General features: G+C 36.8%; 1 protein-coding gene across 9 annotated transcripts; it reads left to right on the top strand.

The window, feature by feature from the left end:
- The first annotated feature begins 1,478 nt into the window (after positions 1-1,478).
- STON1 (stonin 1) lies at positions 1,479-23,631 on the top strand. 9 transcript variants are annotated; one of them, XR_009152923.1, is made up of 7 exons: positions 1,479-1,864; positions 13,486-15,430; positions 16,574-16,776; positions 17,870-17,994; positions 19,079-19,128; positions 22,305-22,446; positions 22,965-23,631. XR_009152923.1 is itself a non-coding variant. In XM_058164988.1 (5 exons), exons 3-5 carry the CDS (start codon positions 13,537-13,539, stop codon positions 17,942-17,944), a joined length of 2,172 nt encoding a protein of 723 aa, XP_058020971.1. In that variant the 5' UTR covers positions 1,479-1,864; positions 12,812-12,921; positions 13,486-13,536; the 3' UTR covers positions 17,945-19,347. The 9 variants fall into 9 exon arrangements, 4 of the variants coding, with proteins under 4 accessions (XP_058020971.1, XP_058020973.1, XP_058020972.1 ...); XR_009152921.1 differs by having other exon boundaries at positions 17,870-19,128; positions 22,965-23,624; XR_009152925.1 differs by lacking the exons at positions 22,305-22,446; positions 22,965-23,631 and adding an exon at positions 20,651-20,703.
- The last annotated feature ends 914 nt before the right edge of the window (positions 23,632-24,545 follow it).

Genomic DNA, 24,545 nt, shown 5'->3' with positions numbered 1-24,545 from the left:
GTTTGCCCACCCCCCCTCCCCAGTGGTGAAATCCAGATTTTGTGGGTGTGGCTTGGTGGGCATGGCAGGGGAAGGACACTGCAAAATCTCCATTCCCTCCCCACTCCTGGGGGAAGGATATTGCAAAATCTCCACTCCTACCCTACTTTGGGGCAAGCCAGACGTGGTTTTTGCCAGTTCTCCGAACTGCTTAAAATTTTTGCTACTGATTCTCCAGAACATGTCAGAACCTTCTGGTTCTGCCCCTCCCCCTCTATTCACTCTCACTCTGCTTGCATTTAAGCTAAACCAGCTACAAGTACCTGAACAGACTTGTAAGTGGATCACAAGCTTCCTAACAAACAGGAAGCTTCCTTAGGTGAAGCTAAGCAGAATCACATCAGATACCTGTACAATTAGCACAGGGGCCCCCCAAGGCTGTGTGCTCTCCTCACTTCTCTTCTCTCTGTATACCAATGACTGCATCTCCAACAATCCATCTGTTAAGCTACTGAAGTTTGCAGATGACACAACAGTGATTGGTCTCATTCGAGACAATGATGAATCCGCATAGAGACGTGAGGTCGAACGACTAGCCTTGTGGTGCGACCAAAACAATCTGGAACTGAACACACTCAAAACTGTAGAAATGGTGGTAGACTTTAGGAGAAACCCTTCCATACTTCCACAATACTTGACAACACAGTATCAACAATAGAAACCTTCAAATTTCTAGGTTCTATCATATTGCAAGATCTAAAATGGACAGTTAACATCAAAAACATCATCAAAAAAGGACAACAAAGACTTCTTTCTGCGCCAACTCAGAAAGCTCAAACTGCCCAAGGAGCTACTGATCCAGTTCTACAGAGGAATTATTGAGTCTAAGTCATTTGCACCTCTATAACTGTCTGGTTCGGTTCTGCAACCCAACAAGAAAGACACAGACTTCAGAGGATAATTAGAACTGTAGAAAAAATAATTGCTACCAACCTGCCTTCCATTGAGGACCTGTATACTGCATGAATCAAGAAGAGAGCCGTGAAAATATTTATAGATCCCTCATATCCTGGACATAAACTGTTTCAACTCCTACCATCAAAACGACGCTATAGAGCATTGCACACCAGAACAACTAGACACAAGAACAGTTTTTCCCCCGAAGGCCATCACTCTGCTAAACAAATAATTCCAACACTGTCAAACTATTTACTAAATCTACACTACTATTAATCTTCTCATCGTTTCCATCACCAATCTTTTTCCACTTATGACTGTATGACTGTAACTTTTTGTTGCTATCATTAAGGGTTAAATTGTACCCTATGACCATCATTTGTGTTGTAAATGTTGTACCTTGATGAAGGTATTTTTTTTCTTTTACTTTTATGTACACTGAGAGCATATGCACCAAAACAAATTCCTTGTGTGTCCAATCACACTTGGCCAATAAATTCTATTCTATTCTTATCCCAAGGCTTGTTATCCTTTCCACGCGGCTGAAAGTTACAGCGCCTGCGCAGGGAATAGAGACTCAAACACGTCAGGCGGGGTTTAGCTGGTACCCTCCTCTTCGCCCAGGCTGGCCTCCTCCACGTCGATTAAAGATGCCCCGCGGGAGTTAGCGGAACGCGCTCGGTTCGCCTTTGCCGGGGAGCAACGAGAAGCTCGATCGTCAGTTGCAAAGCGCGGGGAGGAGGCGCAGGCAGGTTGGCCGGAGGGGAGGTCGGCGGGCGCGGGACCGGGCCAAATGGTGAGGCAGTGCAGGAGGTAGCCTCTGGTTTCTCTCCTCTTCCCTTTCCTTCGCTTTTTCGCCGGCAGAAGCTCTCCCATTTTCCGTCCGGCACCCAAGTTGCAGAAGTCAGAGGGTTCAACACTCAGGCCGGTAAGAATGGGACGCAGGATGCCCGTTTGTGAGTCTGTCTATATGGAAGAGCTGAACGGGGAGAGAAAGGCAACTAACCGGGCAAAGTCAAGGGCGGGGTTAGTGTCTCTCCTTCAAGTTAGTGGGGGGGGGCAGTTTTGTTAACAATCAGCGGAAACCTTTTTTCTTGTGCTTTGACCCCAAGATTATATTTCCCCTTTTCATCTGTATCGCGCGTTAACATCCCCGGAGCCCGCTAGCCTTGGGAAGGGGGTTTGGTGGCCTCTTGATTAAATACGCTCCAGGTCCAGAAACTGCGGCGGTCCCGTTCTTGCCGCGGGAGCAGCCCAGCAAAGCCCGCTTCAAAGAGTCCGCGGGCAAGAGGACTGAAGCTCTCCCGGCTAACTTCGTAGAAACTTAGCTCTGCTGCTACAAAGTAGCCTTTTCCTCTGGGCTTGGTCGCGTCGGATTCCTTTGGAAAAATGCCTGTTAACTTAAAAGTCAAGAGTTTTCCAGCATGCTTGCGAGGGAATTCTGGGAGTTGAAGTCCACACATCTTAAAGCTGCGAAGTTTGAAAATACTGACTTAAATTCTTCTTGTTTCATTATGTACATCTAATTCTCTCTGTTGACCAGAGTGGTCATATTTGTAGAGGGATACATGCAACTTTAACTAAATAATTATTTCTCTGTAAATGACCAGCTTGTTGACTTCTTGTGTTTCCCAACTTCTTGTTCCTGAACATTCTTATTATGGTTAAATCCAGAACAGCTGGCATTACTAGCTCTTTGTTATTCACCAACCTGCTATGGCCCTAATATTGGCAGTATTTCATCCTAAGAGCAAAAAGATAATATTGTAACTGAAGGAGTTTACGCAATCTGATTCCCTTTGTGTGTTTTGAAGAACAGTTCCATAAGATTGACATTCTGGTCAGTTGGGGTTTGAAAATTGTAGTCCAGAACATCTGGAGGACATCTTGTTGCCTTGTGGATTTTTGTTTCCATGTTTCAGTCCAGAAAGATAAATTGGCTGTGGTCCAAAAATAATATTTATCAATGTCACTGTAACATGAAAAATTATACCCTGATCCCACGTATTAAAAATGGAAAATTCTGGAAAAGTTTCAGTGGCACTAACATAAAATAACTGCCTTAAGGGCATGGCTTTCACAAAATGGCTGCCATGGGGATGTAGCTATTCACAAAAAGGAACTGGGCCAGTCTATAAGTTATATAGTTCTGTAAGTGCATTCAGCATTCCTGGTTTTCTTCGTATTTTGTTGTTCTTTCAATAGATAAATGCTTGTACATCAAATACTGCGTGTTTCCAATGAGTGCTTTTTGTTTTCTATTTTTTTTGGTTTAAAAAGATGCTACTTTGAAGAATTTAAACAGAATTTGATATGGTGCCTAGGAATTTTTTAAAATATTAGGAAATTAGTATTTCTAATCCAAGAATGTCTTCAAAAAATCAAATTGTTGTCTCTTTCTTTGAGATTTGCTTAGGATCTGTTCACTAAGGCACATTTCTGTTATAGGTAACTCTAGCTACTTACTCCATTTGCAGAATATACCACTTTCAAAAGGCTAAAAAAAACCCACCTCAGTATCCTTCTGTGACAAACAGCTTTAAAAATATTTCTGATTTCCAACTTCATCAATTAGCACAGAAACACCCACATGTTATCCCTGCAGATAATTACTGAATCTGTGCTATATGGTGATAATATTCAGTTATATATCTGCACCCTGGGCTGGGCAGTTGATATTGTTGCAGTGCAGACCCAGTGCCTGGAAGTTGTGAAGGTCTGGATGGGGAAGGATTGAGTCTGGCTCAACCCTGGCAAGATGCAATAGCACCTTTGACTTTCATGGCCTGCTGATGAGTCATTTTATACTCTGGATGGGAGAAACGATAGTGGACTGAGGGGTTGGACAATCTGGGAGATGACACACATGACTACTCATCAAAGAGCGGGTGGCAGCCATGGCTAGTGTAGTCTGCATAGATTCTTCTTATCAGCCAAGTGTTCCCTTTTCTGGACCAGGAGGTCTTGCTCATGGTCACTCATTTCTCGGCTACTTGACTGACTACTGCAGCATGCTGTTCTTGAAGACCACCTTGAAGTTAGCAACTGGTTCGGAATTGCAGCATTGCTTGGTTATCATCTTTAAAGCTCTACACGGCATGGTGCCAGGTTATTTGAAAAACTCCCTGAGGGTATCTGCTTGTTTCACCAGTTCAAACAGAGTAGTCATGCTCCAGGTCCCATTCCACAATTTTTGCCATCTAGTGGGACCCGTGAAGCATGCTTTTTCTATAGCAGCCTGTGGCATTCTTCCCCTTATGATTTGGCGGCCACTCACACCTGTGACCTTCTAGAAAGCTATAAAGACAGAATGAGTTGGAACCTGAAGATGCTAGTGTTGGCTGTATTGATGGGAATTGGTTGTGATGCCAGGTTTCTATTTTTATTGTGTTCTGTTTTTATCTTTTGTTTGATGCTTGTGCATGTGTGTGCATGTGTGTGTTTAGTTTCTAAGAAAGATGTCTCACTAGTCTTTTAAATAAAATAAATATTTATTCCTTTAGGATAGAAGGATAGATTCAAAGGTCGATAGGATATTAGAAATACTGATGGATTGGGAAAACCTCTTTCTCAGTCTATCTCTTAACTTTGCATGTTGTATTTTTGATCTAGATCAGGGTGGGGAACCATGCTGGCTCAGGAATTCTGGGAGCTGAAGTCCATAAGTCATAAAGGGGCTATAGTTCCCAACCTCTGAAAGGGGAATAATCTGGGTAATTAAAGAGAATGCATTCATTAGGTTTCAAAGAATAGACTGTTTCATAATAAACAATTATTTTGTTGGGGGGGCGGGCAGGACCCAATAATATAGAAAACAGCATAAAATCTATTGGGAAATAAAATTTTGCGAAAATAGATTTACTTCCAGCCCCAAGGGCAAGAAGCAGGGGTGGGTTCCAAATTTTTTTACTACTGGTTCTGTGGGGGTGGCTTATTTGGTGAGCATGGCATGGTGGTCATGTGACTGAGTGGGCGTGGCCAACTTGAAGTCACTCAGGGCAAGTTGGGGCGCCACCTTGCTGTGAATGACAACAGGTTGGCCATGCCCACTCAGTCACATGACCAATGCTGCAGAGACAGGGCGATTTCTCCCAGGGGACAGCCAGAGCTTTGCCGCCTCCTCTTTTCCTCAAAGGAGCTGCCTCCAAGTCCTTGCGAAGGGATACACACACACACACACACACACACACACACAACACAACAGACTCACACACAATGTAAAAGCAGCTGCACTTGGGTCCCAAAATGGACCCTGCAACAAGCAGGAACTTCACATAGCCACAAAAAGCTCAAAAACAACTTTTACACTTTACACACACACAACACAACACAACTGACTCACTCACACACACACACAAAATGCCACATATAGCTTTGTGAGATTCTGTGTGTTTGTGTAGTTAGAGTGAATCACTACAGAAACACACCAAATCTCAGAAAGCTGCACAAGTATTTTATTATTTTATTTTATTTATATTTTTTAGATCAGGGGTCTCCAACCTTAGTAACTTTAAGGTTTGTGGACTTCAATTCCCAGAGTTCCTCAGCCAGCAAAACAGTTGCTGACTGAGGAGATGGATTCCAGGCAGGCAGATTCAGTTGCTAGGTGATGCAACTGATGTAAAGCATGGCTTTGCCAGCCCGAAAGAAGCTGTAATGAGGTAAGTGAGGGGGGGGGGATTGGGTGGGCCAGAAGAAAAAAAGAATTTAAAAGGCTCCTCTGAGGATCCCAGCTGAAGTTGCCTGATTGCAGCCCAGAACTCTTAACTCAGTTGGGATCGCCAGAGGAGCCTTTTGTTTTAACAACCTCTTCGGCCAAAGAGGTTGTTAGAAAAAAAACTTTTAAAGGGTTCTGATGATCCCTGCTCAGCCGCGTGATCATCAGAGGGTTTTTTTTTTAACTTAAAAGCCTTTTTTTGGCTGAAGAAAAGATGCTTTTAAAGGTAAAGGGAAAAAAAACTTCTAATGATCGGGGAACTAGTTCAGGGGCGTGGCCAGCCAGCCATTACTACCGGTTCTCTGAACGCCAGATTTTTACTACCGGCTCTACAGAACCGGAGCGAACCGGGAGCAACCCACCATTGGTAAGAAGTGCATGCAATCTGTTCCCCTCCAATATTTACTAGTTAGAAATATATCACTGTAAATTCCATTTATTAACCATAATAGGAATTTCTTTTGAAGAATTCTGGGCTGATGGAACAGAGTAAGACATTTGTGGGAGTAGTTTTTGTTGCAACATTAAATATACCATGAATAATTTTCTAGTGAAGCAAAGGCAGATCCAATTAGAGTACATCAATTCAATTTTAATTGAAATATTGCACTGTTCTTGATTACATTATGAACTGAATGAGATCCTAGATTTATTTTTTTCTAAAAGTGATTTTTCTAATTGCAGTATGCAAACTTTTAAACTTAGTTTTATTCCGTCTCATAGAAAATGGTAAGATGGTATTGGGCTGGGCTGGTGAAGAAACAGTTTTGTGGATACACAAAGCCAATTTCTGATGACCAAATTACAAATCTTGGGCCTAAATTCTCAACTGGCATAAATAACCAAACCACAATGTAGTTGATGTCATTGCAAAGTTTGCAGGAACATAGTGGCTATGAAAAATGCTGCAGAAAAAAGAGGTTCTGGAAATTTTATGTTCTTCAGATGCATTATGATAGGCTTGATTGCTTAAATATTAGATAATTCTTGATATAATAATAATGGAGAATGTTTGTTTTGCTGATGAGAGGACAAAGGCTTGGGTTAAAGGTTTTTTTATTTTGTTTTTGCAAATTGCTGAAATTGAAAGTGCCAGCATTTTCTATTGTCAGACATGATTTCTTGTGGTTAAAACAGTCAGAAGGGTTGGAAAAAATGACTGTATTTTGCTTGAGATTCAACATTCCTACTCAGTTGCCAAGTTCCTTGTTTTTAAATCAGCTTTATTATTAGGTACTGTTTGGATTTTTGAACTACATACTGATATTTATTTCTGCTTTTCAGTCTTTGTGGCAGCCCTTCCCCAAAAGTTTTTGGTAGCTTTGCTATCTGACAAGTACATGATGTTTTTCAGCCCACCATGCCTTGAAGTGGTGCTTGGCAAAACATTGGGATGGCTAGCAACTTATGTTTTCTTCCCAGTAATTATTATGCAAGAATCTGGGCAAAAACCACAAAAGAGCCAAGTTATATGAAAGCAAATTTATGTAATTTTTGTCCATGTAAACTGTATAGAAGTGTAATATCTAAGAAAGAGTTTTGACTACCTGTAATATTCATTAACATTTCATTTTATTAACTATAATAATAAAATGAAATATAAACTATTGTGAAGGTAGAAGTTTTAGAGAAATAGGTGTAGAAAATATCTTTTAAATTGTAATTTTGAAAAAGGGAAGTGTCTGGTTTCTGAATAAGTTTAGATGGTAAATGCAGGCACAGTTATTGTAAATATCTATGGAGATTCTCAGTCATCCAGGTCATGGTTGTCCCAAAGGTCCTTTTTCAAGAGGTAACTGGACTTTTTGGTTTTTCTTTGAAGATTTTGTTTCTCATCCAAGAAGCTTCTTCAGCTTGGGGCAGGCACAGTTAGTTTGCCCTTGTCAGAAGCTCAGTATCATGTGACTACAGGATGCTGTAAATCAGGGGTCCCCAATCTTGGCAGATTTAAGCCTGGTGGACTTCAACTTCCAGAATTCCCCAGCCAGCAAAGCTGGGAGTTGAAATCCTCCAGGCTTAAAGTTGCCAAGGTTGGAGATCCCTGCTGTAAATGGTCATAAATATGATTGCGTTGCCAAACACCTGAAGTTTAAACAAGTGACTGTAGGGGTGGGGTGACCATTGGAACTTTAAATCTGTATTGTAAACAGTTGCTAAGTGACCAGTCATAAATTGATGACTATCTGTATATTGCTTTTCCTGTAGCTCCTACAAGTTGTGGATGAGGCAAGAACTAGGCAGATATATTTTCATAAATAATCCTCAGGAATGTTTATAGATTATAATGATGATGATGCTGCTGCTGCTATCCGTTCAGTCATTTATGTTTATCAGTGATTCTATGGACCAACTCTTTCCACATTTTCTGAATTTGTACAGGTTTTTTTTAGTTATTCTCTGCTGTAACTGGGGTTGGCTTTAATGGTATCTAACCATCATATTTTTTGATAGCCTTGTTTCCTTTTACCACTGACCATTGTGAGCATAATGCCTTTTCCAGTGACTTTTAGCGCACGACGTGGCCAAAATAAGAAAGGTGGGATTTTGTGATCCTGCCTTCCAGCAATATGTCTGGTTTTATATGCTCCAATACTTGGTGGTTTGTCATTTTTGCTGTTCAAGGAAGGCATAGGAATCTTCTTCAACACCACAACTTGAACAACTTGATATTTCTGCTGTCCAGTTTTTTCATAGTCCTGCTTTTGCAACCAGAGAGACTAATACAATAATGTGGACTATTGTCCATTTAGTTGCCAGGGTTATGTCCTTGCTTTTCCCCACTAAATCTATGCTTATTGCTGTGTGACTCATCATGATTCGATGATTTATTTCTGGATTGCATTCATTGCTTTGATCATGTGATCCTAGGAAAACGAATTCTTGCACACATTTGATCTCTTCATCATTAATTTTTATTTTGACATTTCTATTCCTTGCAGTGGTCATGAATTTGATCTTCTTGATGTTCAAAAAGAGGCCAGATTTTTTTTTAGTAATCAGATGTTTCAGACCTACTGACCTACTGTTTTCTGAGAAGAAAGTTGTGTCATCAGCACGTCAACTATTGTTGAAGTTTCTTCCTCCAATCCTTTAGTCCAATTTTTGATTCTTCAGTTTCATCTTGATTACTTCAGAATATAGGTTGAAAAACAAATACATTAAAAAATGCAACCTTGCCACAGTCCTTTATCTTGAGCCAGTCAGTGTCATCATATGGTGTTTACACAGGGACTTCCTGATTTGTGCACAGCGACTGCATCAGCCTGAACAGATATATTGGCACTCCCAGCTCTCCACAGCTTGTCATGATTTAAGACTTTAATATATGTAGATATTATTTTAATATTCTGGAGATTTTTTCCATGATCTAAGGTAGATTTTCAGTATGATCACAAGTGCCACAATCCCTTCTGAAGCCAGCTTGAACATGTTTATAAAATGTTTGCTTATACTTTTATGTTATATTACATTAATGTAATTATTATATAATTATATATAATCACACACACATAATTATACAAATATAATTAATATAATATAGTATAGTATACAGTATTAAAGAAAATGTTTTTAGAAATGAGGATAAAGCCTAAGGCAAGTTCTCTGAATTTATGGACCCTCTCTTTTTCTCTTTTCAGTGTTTGAATCAAAAAAAGCCTCAAGCTATTTGCTAGTATTGTACAATTTAAGCAGTTATACAGTTATACAGGTAGTCCTCAACTGTTATTTGAAATCAAAACACTAAGGATGGTAGTAAGTTACTTGAGGATAACAATATTTATAAAGTGAGAAAAAATGGAAATGTGTGCATTGTTTGGGAAATTGAGTCAAAGAGATCCCTGGTACGTTTCTACTTTAAGAAATGTTTTTGTCCTTTTTATTTTTTTATGAAAAATATGGCATTAGTTCTCTGTATAAATAGTTGTGGTAAGGAAAAAAAAATTAAAAATAGTTTGTCCGCCATTGCATAGTGCAGTCAGAGGTTGAACGTAATATTTGGAATGTAAATCAGACTAACAGGAAATTCCAAGCTGACTGGCATTTCATTCTTACTTAATACATGCATATAAACGTCCAATCTTTTTTCAGTTAATAACAGAAAAGAATTCTGTTCCTCTGAATCTTGAGCATTTGGAACAAAGCAAACTGTTGCTAAAAAAAATACTCTAACAGATTTGCAGGTACAATTGGCTAACTTCAATTCCCAGTACTATATTGCTAATTGAAAGATAAGTAATACAGTTTAGATAACCATTGTACAGAGATAGTCCTTTACTTATGACTACAATTGAGCCCAAAATGTATGTTGCTGAAACATTTGTTGAGTGAATTTTACCACATTTTATGACCTTTCTTACATTTGTTAAGTGAATCATTTCAGTTAAGTTAATAATATGGTTAAGTGAACATGGATTTCCACATTGACTTTGCTTGTCAGAAGGTTACAAAAGGTAATCACATGATCCCAGGGCACTGCAACCATCATAAGTATGAACCAAGCAGCCGAATCTGAGGATGTTGCAACAGTTGTAAGTATGAAAAATGGTCAAAAGTAACTCTTTGTATTGCGGTTGTAACTTCAAACACTAAATGAATGGTTGTAAGTTGAGGACTACCTGTAAAAAAATTGTGAAATAGTGGTATAATAATCTTTTGTGATCATCTTTTGCAACCTTCTGACAAGCAAAGTCAATGGGGAAGCCAGATTCAGTCAACTGGGCTCAACTGTGGTCATACATCTAGGACTACTTGTACTGGGACATAAATATCTGCTTTAAGGTTTTGTGCAGTATCAGTCATATTTCCAGCTTTTTATCACAGTAACATTGGTTTCCTTCATATATTAAAATTATATCTCCTGGCCTTTTTTATGCATTTCAAATTAAGAATGAGTAGCTAGTTTGAAATGACTATCAACACTGTAGAACTACCAACAACTCATAGCAAGATATCCTAACACATAGGTATAAAAGAAAAGATGTTATGAAGCTGACATAGATTTAAAAGCAATCAGCAGAGCATGAAATAATTCTACAAGTCTCAACATTAAATTGTGAGGAAGCATCTGGTATATTCCAGAGGAAACCAAATGAAATATGACTGCATATGAACAATAAATGTGAAGTGCAGACCACCTGGATCAAGTTTTTGTACACTTCAACCTATAAAACTCATTCTTATATTGCTACATTTTTCTTAAATTAAGAAAAATTAACTAACATGCTATTTCTTTCATCACTGTGATCATGCAGTGTAATCAGTATTCTGTATATAATAAAATTCAGTATCACAATTATTTGAAAGTACAGGACTATTTCCAGAGTGTGTGGATTTCTGCTTTTGTAGGGAATTTCCTTTCCTACCTTCCTTGTCTGCTCAGATATGCTCTGCTAAATTTCCAAACCACTAGATTATTTTTTGAAAGGGAAAGAAAATCCATTCTCTTACCAGATTCCATTCTTCTGAAGGATGGATAATATTGGACACTAAATGAGCTTCCCTGATAGTAGTTGAAGGTTTGATTGATTGATAGTGTTTCCAAAATCCTGAATGGATTGTTGTTTATGGTTGAACTGCTTTCAGGCATGTTCCTCTTGCTATTAGCTACTTAGAGAAATATGGGAAGAACATGAAAAGAAAAGAAACAGTTAAGCACATTAAAATATGTGTTGTATTTGTGATGAAATCATCCTGTCAAATATACTTTTGCTTTGCTAATAGCTGAAATAAAATGAAAATTCAGATTACCAACTTCATAGTAAACAAAGGAAAATATTTTATTACAATATACATAAAGTAGAAACTTATTTACAGCAAACCAGCAAACAAATAAGTTCGTACTGTAATTAAAAATAGCAGGAAACTGGTATACTGCTATGTTTAATAGAATTAAAAAGTCATTAAAAAGTAAGATTACACTTATATGTGCATAATTAGAGTGAATTCTTAAACTAATGGTATGCAGAGGAGCAGGACTCAAATATTGACAATGAACATATGAATATGAGCTATCCTGCACTCTTTTCTATTCGATTTATATCCTGTTTAAAATATTCAGTAATATTTTTACTACTTATTTGTTTCCTTAATTACCTTCCAAAAATTCTGGCTTGGACTTTGACAATTGTAAATTTGAATGTTATTTATTTATTTATTTATTTATTGATCATATTTATATACCGCCCTATCTCCCGAAGGACTCAGGGCGGTTTACAGGCACTTAAAAACACATAAATACAATATAAAAAACAATTAAAAAACTTATTCTAAAAGCCCAATAATTAAAAAATATAAAAAATAAAACCCAATTAAAAACCCATAAATTTAAAATCTAGCTCAGTCCTGCGCAATTAAATAAGTATGTTTTAAGCTCGCGGCGGAAGGTCCGAAGGTCCGGAAGCTGACGGAGTCCGGGGGGTAGTTCGTTCCAGAGGGTGGGAGCCCCCACAGAGAAGGCCCTTCCCCTGGGCGTCGCCAGACGACATTGCCTCGCTGACGGCACCCTGAGGAGTCCCTCTCTATAGTCTTCAAAAAATGGAAAGTTTGCATTGATTAAAAATAAATGTTATGGTAATTATGTTTATGAACTATATTTTCAGATGTGTGCGGAAGATCAATGAACTGGAGTTTATCAGAGTTATTTAAATCAGGAATTTTTAAGTCAACAACAAAAACATCAAGTTTTTCATTTGTACTGTATTTCCTAAATTTATATTTGTACAATTGTACAAATATAAAATTCTAATAGAGCCATGCTAATTAACATCCAAGTAGAACATTATTGTATTTTCATTGTTTCATTTTTATAACCAAGTGCTGCGCCACTGTTATAAGGCTTCTTGAGGCAATATTCCAATATAAAGAGAATAATTCTTTTTTTCTTTTTATATTTATAATTTCCTCTAAGAAATATATGTGTATAAACTTCACTGCATTGTAATAATCTATATATAAACCATGTCTATAAGCAACTTTTAATAAGTGGCAAATAACATATCTTCAATCTTTGGAATAATTGGGCCATACATTGTTGAAAGACTTTTCTTTTAGCAGTAAAAAGAGCTGGAAGAAACCAATTCTGTTGTCTAGCTCCCAATTTTCATATTTTTTTAAAAAAAGTATTTAAATCAAATTAATCTATATTCTTATTTTTTCCAGAACATAATAACTTTAGGATAATTGAAAATGTAACTTTTAATGCAACACTATTCATCTCCAAAACCATTATGATTTACTGATTCTTTTTCTATACAAATGCAATAGGATAAGTAAGTGTGATTCTGTTGTTCCTTTTGAATAAGCTATAATCAAAGATCTATTGAAAATACTGATTTAACATTTTTAAATGTTTAAAAATACTGATGTTTAAGAGAATTTGGATGAAATGGGGCTCTCCAGTTCCTTTATCCATCCAGTCTTTATTCCAAAGGTGCTCTTTTTTCAAGATGCAACTGGACTTTCTGGTTTTTCTTTGAAGATGTTTCGCTTCTCATCCAAGAAGCTCAGAGCTGAAGAAGCTTCTTGGATGAGAAGCAAAATGTCTTCAAAGAAAAACCAGAAAGTCCAGTTGTCTCTTGAAAAAAACCACCTTTGCGACAACAATGACCTGGATGACTGAGAATCTCCTTAGACATCCAATCTTTAGCAATTGCACATTGAATGTATTTATTGATAACAGGTATTTTTAAACACAAAATGTGGATTTTTTGTCTAATGGCATTAAATGTTCACTTCTAATAATTCATGTCTCTGAACCTGAAATTACACTGATTGAAATAAATATATCAATAAATGTATTTTTCTGACTTGTTTTTTTCCCTTCTTTTTAATAGATGAATTACAAATGAAACTTTTGCTCAGTTTTCCCAGATTTCTGCAGCAAGATGTTTACTGCAAATACCACAAACTGGGTTACTTTTGAAGATGAATCCCAGTCTCCTCAAATAGCAAGAGAAAATGATAACGTTTGCAGACCAAATGGGCTTAAACTCACACTGCCTAAAATGCAAGATTTTTCAAACCAATCGTCCTCCATAACCTGTACTTCTCTTTCATCTCCTATAAGTGACTACTACTATAGCCCTGATCCCCCCAGTAATTCTCCACTCTGTACACCCACCAGAGACTATCCTATCAGTCCTTGCTTTCCCAAATCAGGAACTCATTTTCTTAGTCCTATTCCAGAATTGTCATCCAACGTTAATCATCTCCCACTGATTGAAACACCTTCTCAAAAATTGATTGGAATATCTCAGCCTGTGCACAGTTCAGAATTTTCTACTCTGAAACCAATACCTGGTGCAAAAGTTATGTATCAGGAAAACTCAAAGAAATTGGAAAATACCTTAGACTCACAAGCCTTTTTTCAGGATGTTTCAAGTGAATCTGCTTTCTCCAATCCATTTTGGTCAGAAGGTTCATCTACTGTGTCTTTGCCAAGCTTTCATGGACATGGAAAAGAGTCAGATTTTGAAAGAGATTTTTCTTTTAAAGGAAAGAAAAGCTGGCCAGATCAGAAAAGCTTAAACCAGGGTTCATTCAATTATATATGTGAGAGGCTTGAACACTTGAAAACAGAGACTTCAAACACTGAAAGAGCTTTGAGACCAGTTCCATGTATGTGCACTAGAGATGGCCTTCCTTCATTTATTCCAAGCAGTCTCTTTAGCAGCCAGCGAAAAGATGGCTGGCCTTTCATGCTAAGGATTCCTGAAAAGAAAAATATGATGTCATCAAGGCAGTGGGGTCCTATTTACCTTAAAGTTTTACCAGGAGGAATCCTACAAATGTATTATGAAAAAGGTCTTGAAAATCCTTTCAAAGTATTCCAGCTGCAACAATTTTGCAGGCTTTCAGAACCAAAGTTAGAGAACTGCAACATCTCTGGGAAAATCCATACGGTGAAAATTGAATATGTGACATATACAGAGAAAAAGAAGTATCCTAAAACTGAAGTGGTTCATGAAGCAGAGATTGAACAGATGCTGAAATTAGGAACAACTGATTACAGTGACTTCAGTGACTTCCTAATGGTAGTTGAGGACGAGTTAATGAAGCTTCCTGCTTTTTCAAAACCAAAGAGACATTATGAAGAACAAAAAATGATCTTGGAAATAGTGGATAATTTTTGGGGGACAATTAGTAAAGCAGAAGACAGGTTAGCTGAAACTGCTGTCATAACTCATATTTATTCATTAAACTTTTTGAATGGTAATTCTGAGTGCTTTATGACACTAAATGACTTGGAGCTACAAAAGAGGGATGAACATTATTTTGAGTCAGACAATAAGAAAAAATGGATTGAAATTAATGACTATCACTTTCATCAATGTGTGAAGAAGCAAGAATTTGAGCATTCAAGAATAATTAAATTTATACCACCAGATGGCTGTAGAGTAGAACTAATGCGTTATAGGACACAATATAATGGATCAGATCTTCCATTTTCTGTCAAAGCCTTGTCAGTCGTTCAAGGAGCTTATGTCGAACTGCAAGCTTTCATAAACATGTCTTCAGCATATTCATACCCTACAAAACACTGTGAGAATGTAATGGTTCACTTTCCTGTTCCCTCACAATGGAACAAAACTCTTTGGACTATGAACCTCCAAAGACAGAGATCCCTGAAAGCAAAAATGAACAGAAGAACTTGCCTTGGCTCTTTAAATGAGCTTGAATCTGACTCCATTATTCATGTCTCAATTGGAACAGCCAAGTATGAAAGTGCCTATAGAGCTATTGTGTGGAAAATTGACAGACTACCAGATAAAAACTCAAGTAAATGATTTTTATAAAATTAGTTTATTACATAAATGATGAAAGAGAATTGAATTATTTCAGAAGTTTATTAATACAACAGAAATAAGATATTAGTGGCAGAATTAATGGTCAAGTAAATAAAATAGATGATATAGTGGAAGACCATGCCTATTTAATTCTTGCTAGCATATTTCCATTACTATTAGTAATGACAATATATAATAGGTACCATTTTAGTGTAAGTAGGGCTATGATTTGAATGTATATAATTGCTTCTGCTTGTTTAATCTCAAATTCTGAACTATTCTACTCACCTATGCAAAACATAAAACTTGCCAAACTACAATCTTGTATATTTTATAAAAGCAATGTTGATTGACAAACTTGTTTTATACATTTCTTCTTAAAGGGCTCTAGAGTTACGTACAATGTGTCTTTTGGGGAGTATTCATATTATCGTATTCATATTTTAAGAGCTGGGTCCAAGTTCTCTACAGAGTGGTTACAAGTATATTTTCTAAATACAGTGGTTAAATATGCATTAGCCTTGAAAAACAAAAATATGCATAGAATAGAATAGAACAGAACAGAATAGAATAGAATAGAAAATGTTCTCTCCTGTTGAGGTAGCTATATACATTTGAAATCTTATCAGAGGATAACTGCATTTACTGTATGTCTTCAAATATGTGCAAAAGAATGAATAGTTTTATGTTTAGCTTAATGTAAGATGATAATTCTGTATTTTGAAGTGGAAATGCAGCAAAGATATTTTCCAACTGATATTTTGAACTATTTTTGAATAGAGAATATATTGAATATACTGTATTTCCAGAATTAATACTTTGATACCAAGTATTTGGTATGCTGGGCTCTTCTATGTTTGTTATGATTGCCCAACAAACTTGAATTCTATCTGCTAGTGTTATATTATGTTTTGGCTAAAAAAAATGGTACAGATCAACATTTAAGACTGGAGCAAATATTCCAGAGGACTCCCATTTAGTGGCCTTCATTATTGTTATTTCCTGTCAAACTACTTAACTATCCCATAGAATTGCGTTATCCAGTCCTTCCAAAAACTTCAATGGCCTGATTGTTCCCTCAGCCAGCTGTCTTTGTAAAGTGTTGCTATAATATTTCCCCCTCTTTCTTTCCAAGATCCAGATCATCTGCACAGTTTGTCTTTCAAACTAGAACTTGGCTCAGATCAAGAAATCCCTTCTGACTGGTGCCCTTTTGCTGTAGTGCAGTTCGTTGTGTCTGAAGCATGCGCCTCAGGAACTGAAGTGAAATCATGGGGAATTGATAGGGATGTACAGCCCCAGAAACATGTGATTCAGAAAGCATGTTATAATTGCCAGGTAATGTCTGTCTGTTCCTGCTTAATCAAATGCCGACCCACAATTACCATAATCATATTTAAATTTATTTCATTGTATGTCTTTTGCTAAGGCATGCATCTGATCATGTAACTACTATTCTGTGGAACCTTATCCAGCAGCAGCATAATGCTTGTGTTTGGAAAACATATAAAATGTAGCTTGAGTTGTCAGTGCATCCTGTTTTATCAACTGCCTTAATTCTCCAGCTGCACAAACCTTTCCAGTGGTTGTCTCTGTCTTTAAACTTCCCATATCATCTTCCAGAGCAACTGGTTTATCATTTGACCTGCCTACAACTTTTTATTATGCCATCCAGAAAAAATAAATGTGAAACTAGTCATGATTTAAGACTTGCCTCTCTGCTTACTGTGGGTGATGACCGAGACCAGACAAAATGTATTAAACAAGTTAGTGGTAACTATGGTAGATTCATATAGAATGGCAGGAAACAGCCAGTTTGTACGATCATGCACATAGACTAATATAAGCTTTGCTTTATGTGTGCCTTTGCTTTTTAAATTATAGCAAGCAAAGATGTCTATTCTTCCAAACAAGCCTCAAAACCCTTGTTCTCTCTATATTATGGCACAAAACATTGTGTCAGTGGGCTCATTAAACTAACATGACGCTTCTACAGTTCAGAAAACCCCATTTTTATTTTCCTGTAAGTTTTAGATTTAATAATATTGTTCTGTGACTGCTTTCAAAACTCATTACAACATTTTTATCCTGAATATTTACTGTAAGCAGGGCTTATTTGTAATATAGGCATTCTATTGATTGTGTAAAGCAGGTGAAGTGGACCATGCAAATTTCTGCTGGTGTTACATTGGATGGATACTACTATTATTATTTTACTACTATTTATATTTTTTATATTTTTAATGAGATGGGATGGTTTTAAGTCAGTATCACAGTAACATGTTTTCTTTTATTCTGTATATTTACAGTATCTCCCTTGTTCTCTTAATATTCTCTTTATATTTTATTTTAATAAAAAGGTTATTAGATAGGAATGTCACTAATAATATAAGCATTTCTTAATCCCATTTCTTTTGCTTTCATGCTATAGGTTGAAATTGAGAAGAAATGGATTAGACTTGAGGGAGAAGATCCCAATAAGGGTGGAGATTGTGACATACAGTAGAAGAGAGAAGTAATCTGGATTCCTTTTGAGGTTGTGAGAAATATTTTAATGTAAGCAGAATAATTTAAAGGCAGTAAAGCAATGGATTTCAGTATATAATTTTCAAATTGTCATGTAAAAAGTTTAGGTACATAATTTGCTAAACATTTTCTAAACATTTAATATATTAACTATAACATTATAAAGGTAAATACTATAAGTTAGTTCTGTTTCAGAGTTTGTGGAGAAAGAAACTGAACGCAGTTATAGCTTGCAATTCCTTACCTTTTCCTGAAGTAATACAACTATGCACTGCAACTGCCATGTAATTGCTGGGAAAATATATTTGGGTTAACAAACGGCAGTAAATTCTATTTATACTTTTGTATATTCCTAAACAACCTTCTGCCTTTCAAACCAAAGGACTTACTATATTGAAAATAACCATATTTTATATGACTTCAAAGTCAGCTGATCACAAACCTTTTTCATGTTAGCATCCAAATATTTCAACTTTTGATGATGTTTAGAATTATAAGACATAGAAAAAATCTGTCTGTATAATCCTGTTTATTCTTTCAACTTTCATTAAAAAAGATGCAGGCCCAGCTACATTTATTGGTGGATTCAGTGATGAGCTTAGAAGTTTTACTGTAAATTGAACCTTTTACATTGTATGTACTTCAATATGTTCTTTTGCTACCTAAATGTACATGTGTGGAATATTACTAGAATATAACAGATATTTTTCAGGGTGCTGTTGGCAAAAATAGAGAGCTAATCCATTGCTTCCTTCCAAAGTTGTTAATATAGGGGAAGTACTGCAATAATTTGAACTTCCTTTCTTTGGGCTTTTGGTGAAAATGGTTTTGCATTGCTATATTTTGCCATTGGTTAAAAATTATTTTGAATCTCCAACAAGAACATAAGTTAGATTGGAAAAAAGAGGCTTCATTTGTTCTTCATAAAAGCTGAAGAACAACATATGAATATGAAAAGCAAAACCAAAGTTCTTTTGTTCTGCCAGATGAGCTAGAGTTTACTTAATGAGTGTGGAGTGGATTGCACCTGATTCTAAGGGAAAACAGCTATACCTAATATGATCAGCTTACCCTTTGGACTATTTTGAACTTATTTTTAAAATTTATTATTTAGATATATTTGGACATTTGGGAAGAGGACTCATCACTGTTTTCAATCTTGAGGTATATATACTGAATATTTAGGAAGCTAAGAAGTGTCAGTTTTAATTTATATTGCTTGCATTCTGATGAATTTTAACTGTTCCACATGTTATTTTTATTTCATGTAACACTTTTTGGAATAAAACTGTAACAATAAATTTCATTTCACATAACATGTTTATTCTTGCTGCAGATTACTAAATACGGAATATTATTTAAAATTAAATTGAGCTCAGTTAATTTGTATTGTATTTCTTATATTCTATTTCCAGTTCAACATGTCATGGAATTTAATATTAAGATACTTAATAAGTAAGATTCAAATTTTACAAAACTCAAAAGGAGGAGGTGTATTTGAATTATCAAGTGAGATGTTCATTATGGATAACAGAATAGATAAAATCCCTAAACAGCAGAATATCAATTGTAGTAGGAACTGATTTAGTCAATATATTTCATAGATATTTATGGTGTGAAGAAACAAGAGAAGTATGTGAATGAGCATATGAGAAGACAAAGTTTGTTAAAAATATGGAATCATCTAAAATCAAGGATATGTCTGGTAATTTCACCATTAGCTTTATTGTCAGATGCCTTTTACTTTGAAGACAACTACAGTAAGAAGGATTTAATCACATATGCTAAAATGTTGTACTCAGACTTGGAAAACAGACTAAAGCCACAGTAAGAACTGTTCTGTGAAGGTAGGCATTCACCATGATTGATTACTGGAAAAATAAAAGCTGATCTCAAGAAAGGAGAGAACTGGTAGTGAAAGCTTTATCAAAGATAATACTTAGGGGTTCAGCTATATTAATGGAAAGTTTTTAAGAAATATGCACAAAGTCCATCAGGTCCAATAGAAAGCGATGGTTTTAAGTTGTGAAGAGCTTTACCAACGTTGTCTTCTGTGAAATCTATATGAGTTAAATCATCATAGTCATTGCTGGTTCGTTTGTGGAATGTTGGATATGTGTTATCGGAGTTAACAAAAACTGAGCCAAAGAAAATGTTGAAGAGGTTTGCTTTGACTGTTTCGTCATTGCATTCTTTGTTGTTAGAATCTTTTAGTGGTGGGATGGATCTTGAGTCTTTAAGTTTATTGTTGACAAAAATTATACAATCACAAATATTGGAAATGCTACAACAAAGAAGGAACATTTTATCTAAGCATTTAGTCATGCTAATTCAAAATTATTGGAAGGATATACACCAAAATATTCAGATATTGTGTGTGTTTGTGTGTGTGTACATACACACTTTTCTGTAGGAACAATCCATTTATGCCAGTGTGGTTTTTCTGTTGTGGAAGGAATAATCCTTTTAAAATGTATATATTATTTATGTAATAAAATTATATAAAATTAGTATGTACGCAATGTAAATATACATAGAGTATTTCTGACACTGAATAGGAGTCTATAGACCAGAGAAATATCTTTTAGCTCTAATTTTATTTATTTATTTTGTCACAACAATATATATAATGCTTGTTCCATTTAGATTTTTTGGTGAAAGAGAATTATTTTGTATAAACTCTCAGGCCTTGCTGCTCACAGAAGAATGATTTGATGCTGAAAGTTTTATCAACATTTGAATTATCAAGTGAGATGTTCATTATGGATAACAGAATAGATAAAATCCCTAAACAGCAGAATATCAATTGTAGTAGGAACTGATTTAGTCAATATATTTCATAGATATTTATGGTGTGAAGAAACAAGAGAAGTATGTGAATGAGCATATGACAAGACAAAGTTTGTTAAAAATATGGAATCATCTAAAATCAAGGATATGTCTGGTAATTTCACCATTAGCATTATTGTCAGATGCCTTTTACTTTGAAGACAACTACAGTAAGAAGGATTTAATCACATATGCTAAAATGTTGTACTCAGACTTGGAAAACAGATTAAAGCCACAGTAAGAACTGCTCTGTGAAGGTAGGCATTCACCATGGTTGATTACTGGAAAAATAAAAGCTGATCTCAAGAAAGGAGGGATTTTGAGAAAAAAGGCAGCATTTAGAATATTTTAACATAAACAAGAGGATTATATTAGGGGATATATTTTTATCGAAATATGACATGGAGACAAAAAAAATTAAAAATTGTATGATAAAGTGGATGCAAACTTCAAAGAAGTAAGCACACTAGAATAATGGGCTTATGAGCAAAAAAATCAATAATATTTACTCTAAGCAATAATTTGGAGGAAAATTGGTATGGTGTACTTCATCAATAGTTGCCGAGTTTTATTTATTTATTTATTTATTTATTTATTTATTTATTTATTTTGTCACAACAATATATATAATGCTTGTTCCATTTAGATTTTTTGGTGAAAGAGAATTATTTTGTATTTTTTAAAGTAAGAACACACTGTTAATCACAAAAGCAACACCTTTTATGTAAATGAGTATGAACAGATCTAATTCTGTGTTCCCACAGTGCAGAAAAGTATTCTTGGGGTTGTTCTTCCCATGTACTCTGATAAAAGCAACAATTGCACCAAATACACTTATTGGAGGAGGAAGCCTTCTTCTGTTCCTCTTCTGCCTGACTGTGGTGGCCATACTAAGACAGAAGCTTACTATCTAGTTTTGTATGTAGATGTCTAGATGAGGAGAACAGAACGAAAGGAATTTAGTCTACCTTAGTTCTTGGATGCCTCAGAAGATCACTCGAGAAGGGTCTGTGAGATTTGTACAATATAAGCCCCAACGGGAAGGTCCTTCCATATGGGTGCTCCTCTCCATTTCTGAAGGAGTAATTACTGCAGAACCAGTGGACTACACCAAAGGAACATGTAGTTCATGCATTGACCTTGTTTCCACATATTATTTTCTACATATTTCCATTAATGAAGACAGAACCTTATTTGGGCAGACAGTCATCATATCAAATTTTGCAGTTGAATTACATGAATAAGGCTACCTGGGTTTGATTCATGCTCTTTGTAATGCCCTGTAAGAGGGGAAGTTTCCTCAGTCATGGATTTTCCCCTGTTGCCTTCAGTTTTTTGCTCCCTTCACTGTCATTGGCTGTCTATCACTGATAAAAACACAAGAGCTGATATCTACAGATTTAACTCCAAATCTATTATTTGGAGTCAAATAATAAACATATGTGTATGTGTTCTCAGAGGTGCATAATAGATTATGTTCAAATTTCTCATTATTTTGTATAAACTCTCAGGCCTTGCTGCTCACAGAAGAATGATTTGATGCTGAAAGTTTTATCAACATTTGAATTATAGATCAGATGAAGTTTGGTACTTATTGAATATTCTTTATAGTTAAAAGAGGAATTACTGGAGATCAGTTCTACATGTGAAAAGGTAAACTAGTGTATACTACTGCAAGTTCTGTATGGAATCAGTCATGCATCAACTTCCCTGAATAGTTGATAATATCTGTGTGTTCCACAAGTAATTACCACAGGAAATTACTCAGAATTTATTGTAAGATGGCTCACTTCCAACACTCAGTCCTCCCTCTCAATCTTCCAGCTTTTTCAGGAAACCTAATAAGTTCCTCCTGAGACTAATGGTGAGAAAGAATGGTCTCTGATATCACTGGTCTACAAATTTTGGGAAATTATCACCCTCTGAGATAAAATGTGTTAATTTTACATACTTTGATTAGATGAATTAGAAAACAGGTGATAAAGGTGCTGGTTGGCTAAAGTTTTCAAGATATTTCACAATAAAGATTTATACATGGGCGAATATAATTGCCTACAAGGGAGAGAGGTGTGTATTGATCATGATGCCTTATAACTTCTCAACAGTAGAAGTACAGTAGAAAAATGAAAATCGTACCACATAGAAGTGAATTTTTTTTTTTATCTCCCCAGGGAGGATCCTGCTGCAGTTCACATGAGAAAAGCCAAAAAGCACAGTTTAGATACCGAATAAAGATGGAATCTTGTTGCTTAATTTGATGTTAGAGCTTGTCAATTTTTCATGCAAAAACTGACTTTATGATGATTGGTGTGGCACCATTCTCATTGCTATATCACATTTTGCAGAAAAATTATGGAGCATAATCACACATCCCTCTCGTAATTTTGAATTATTTTGATGTAATTTTGACCTGAAGCTATATCTTGGAAACTGGAGCAATTAATACTCAGGACTTAATTTTCATTTATTAGTGACCCAATTCTGGTAAAATTAAGATCCTTTCATTTCCGAAGTTTCTCCTTGTAGACCAATGTATTTGGGAGTCAAACTATTCTCCAAAGCACCTGAGGATAGAACAAGAAGCAATGGGTGTAAACTAATCAAGGAGAGAAGCAACTTAGAACTAAGGAGAAATTTCCTGACAGTTAGAACAATCAATAAGTGGAATAACTTGCCTCCAGAAGTTGTGAATGCACCAACACTGGAAATTTTTAAGAATTTTTTTTTAAATTTGCATTTATATCCCGCCCTTCTCCAAAGACTCAGGGCGGCTTACACTATGTTAGCAATAGTCTTCATCCATTTGTATATTATATACAAAGTCAACTTACTGCCCACAACAATCTGGGTCCTCAAGTTACCTACCTTATAAAGGATGGAAGGCTGAGTCAACCTTGGGCCTGGTGGGACTTGAACCTGCAGTAATTGCAAGCAGCTGTGTTAATAACAGACTGTCTTAGCAGGCTGAGCCACCACCATCCAAAATGCTGGATAGCCATTTGTCTGAAATGGTGTAGGGCAGGGGTGTCCAAACTACGGCCCGCGGGCCAACTGCGGTCAGGAAGTATAATTTAATATGGCCCTTTTCGCGCTGAGAGGCTCGCGGCTCCTCCCCATGGGCGGGGAATAATGAAGGGAGGGGGCAGAGGAGGCGGCGAGCGGGAAAGAGGCTGCTGGCCGTGCCTGCCCCCAGCAGTTCTACCCTCGCCTTCCTCGGGCCGCCTGGCGAGGCTCCTCGCGCCTCCCCATGTCGGACACGCGTGGCGGCAGTGACAGCCATCGAGAAACAGGTGAGGAGGCGGCGGCGGGAAAGAGGCTGCTGGCGTGCCCGGCCCAGCAGTCCTATCCTCGCCTTCCTCGGGCAGGGAATAACGAAGGGAGGGGGGAGGAGGAGGCGGCAAGCGCGAAAGAGGCTGCTGGCCGTGCCCGGCCCAGCAGTTCTATCCTCGCCTTCCTCGGGCAGGGAATAACAAAGGGAAGGGGGGAGGAGGCGGCAAGCGCGAAAGAGGCTGCTGGCCATGCCCGGCCCAGCAGTTCTATCCTCGCCTTCCTCGGGCCGCCTGGTGCGGCTCCTCGCGCCTCCACCCCTTGGGCAGGGAATAACGAAGGGAGTTTCAAGTTCATACCAAATACAAAACAAAAGCCAAGATCGGGGTGTCAAACTTGGTCTCTTTAAGACTTGTGGACTTCAGTTCCCAGAGTTCCTCAGCCAGCTTTGCTGGCTGAGGACTCTGGGAGTTGAAGTCCACAAG

The sequence above is a fragment of the Ahaetulla prasina genome, chromosome 1, assembly GCF_028640845.1.
Source record: "Ahaetulla prasina isolate Xishuangbanna chromosome 1, ASM2864084v1, whole genome shotgun sequence".
Taxonomy (NCBI): Eukaryota; Metazoa; Chordata; class Lepidosauria; order Squamata; family Colubridae; genus Ahaetulla; species Ahaetulla prasina.
The sequence above is the reverse complement of the archived record's forward strand: the minus strand, read 5'-3'. Positions and strand labels throughout refer to the sequence as shown.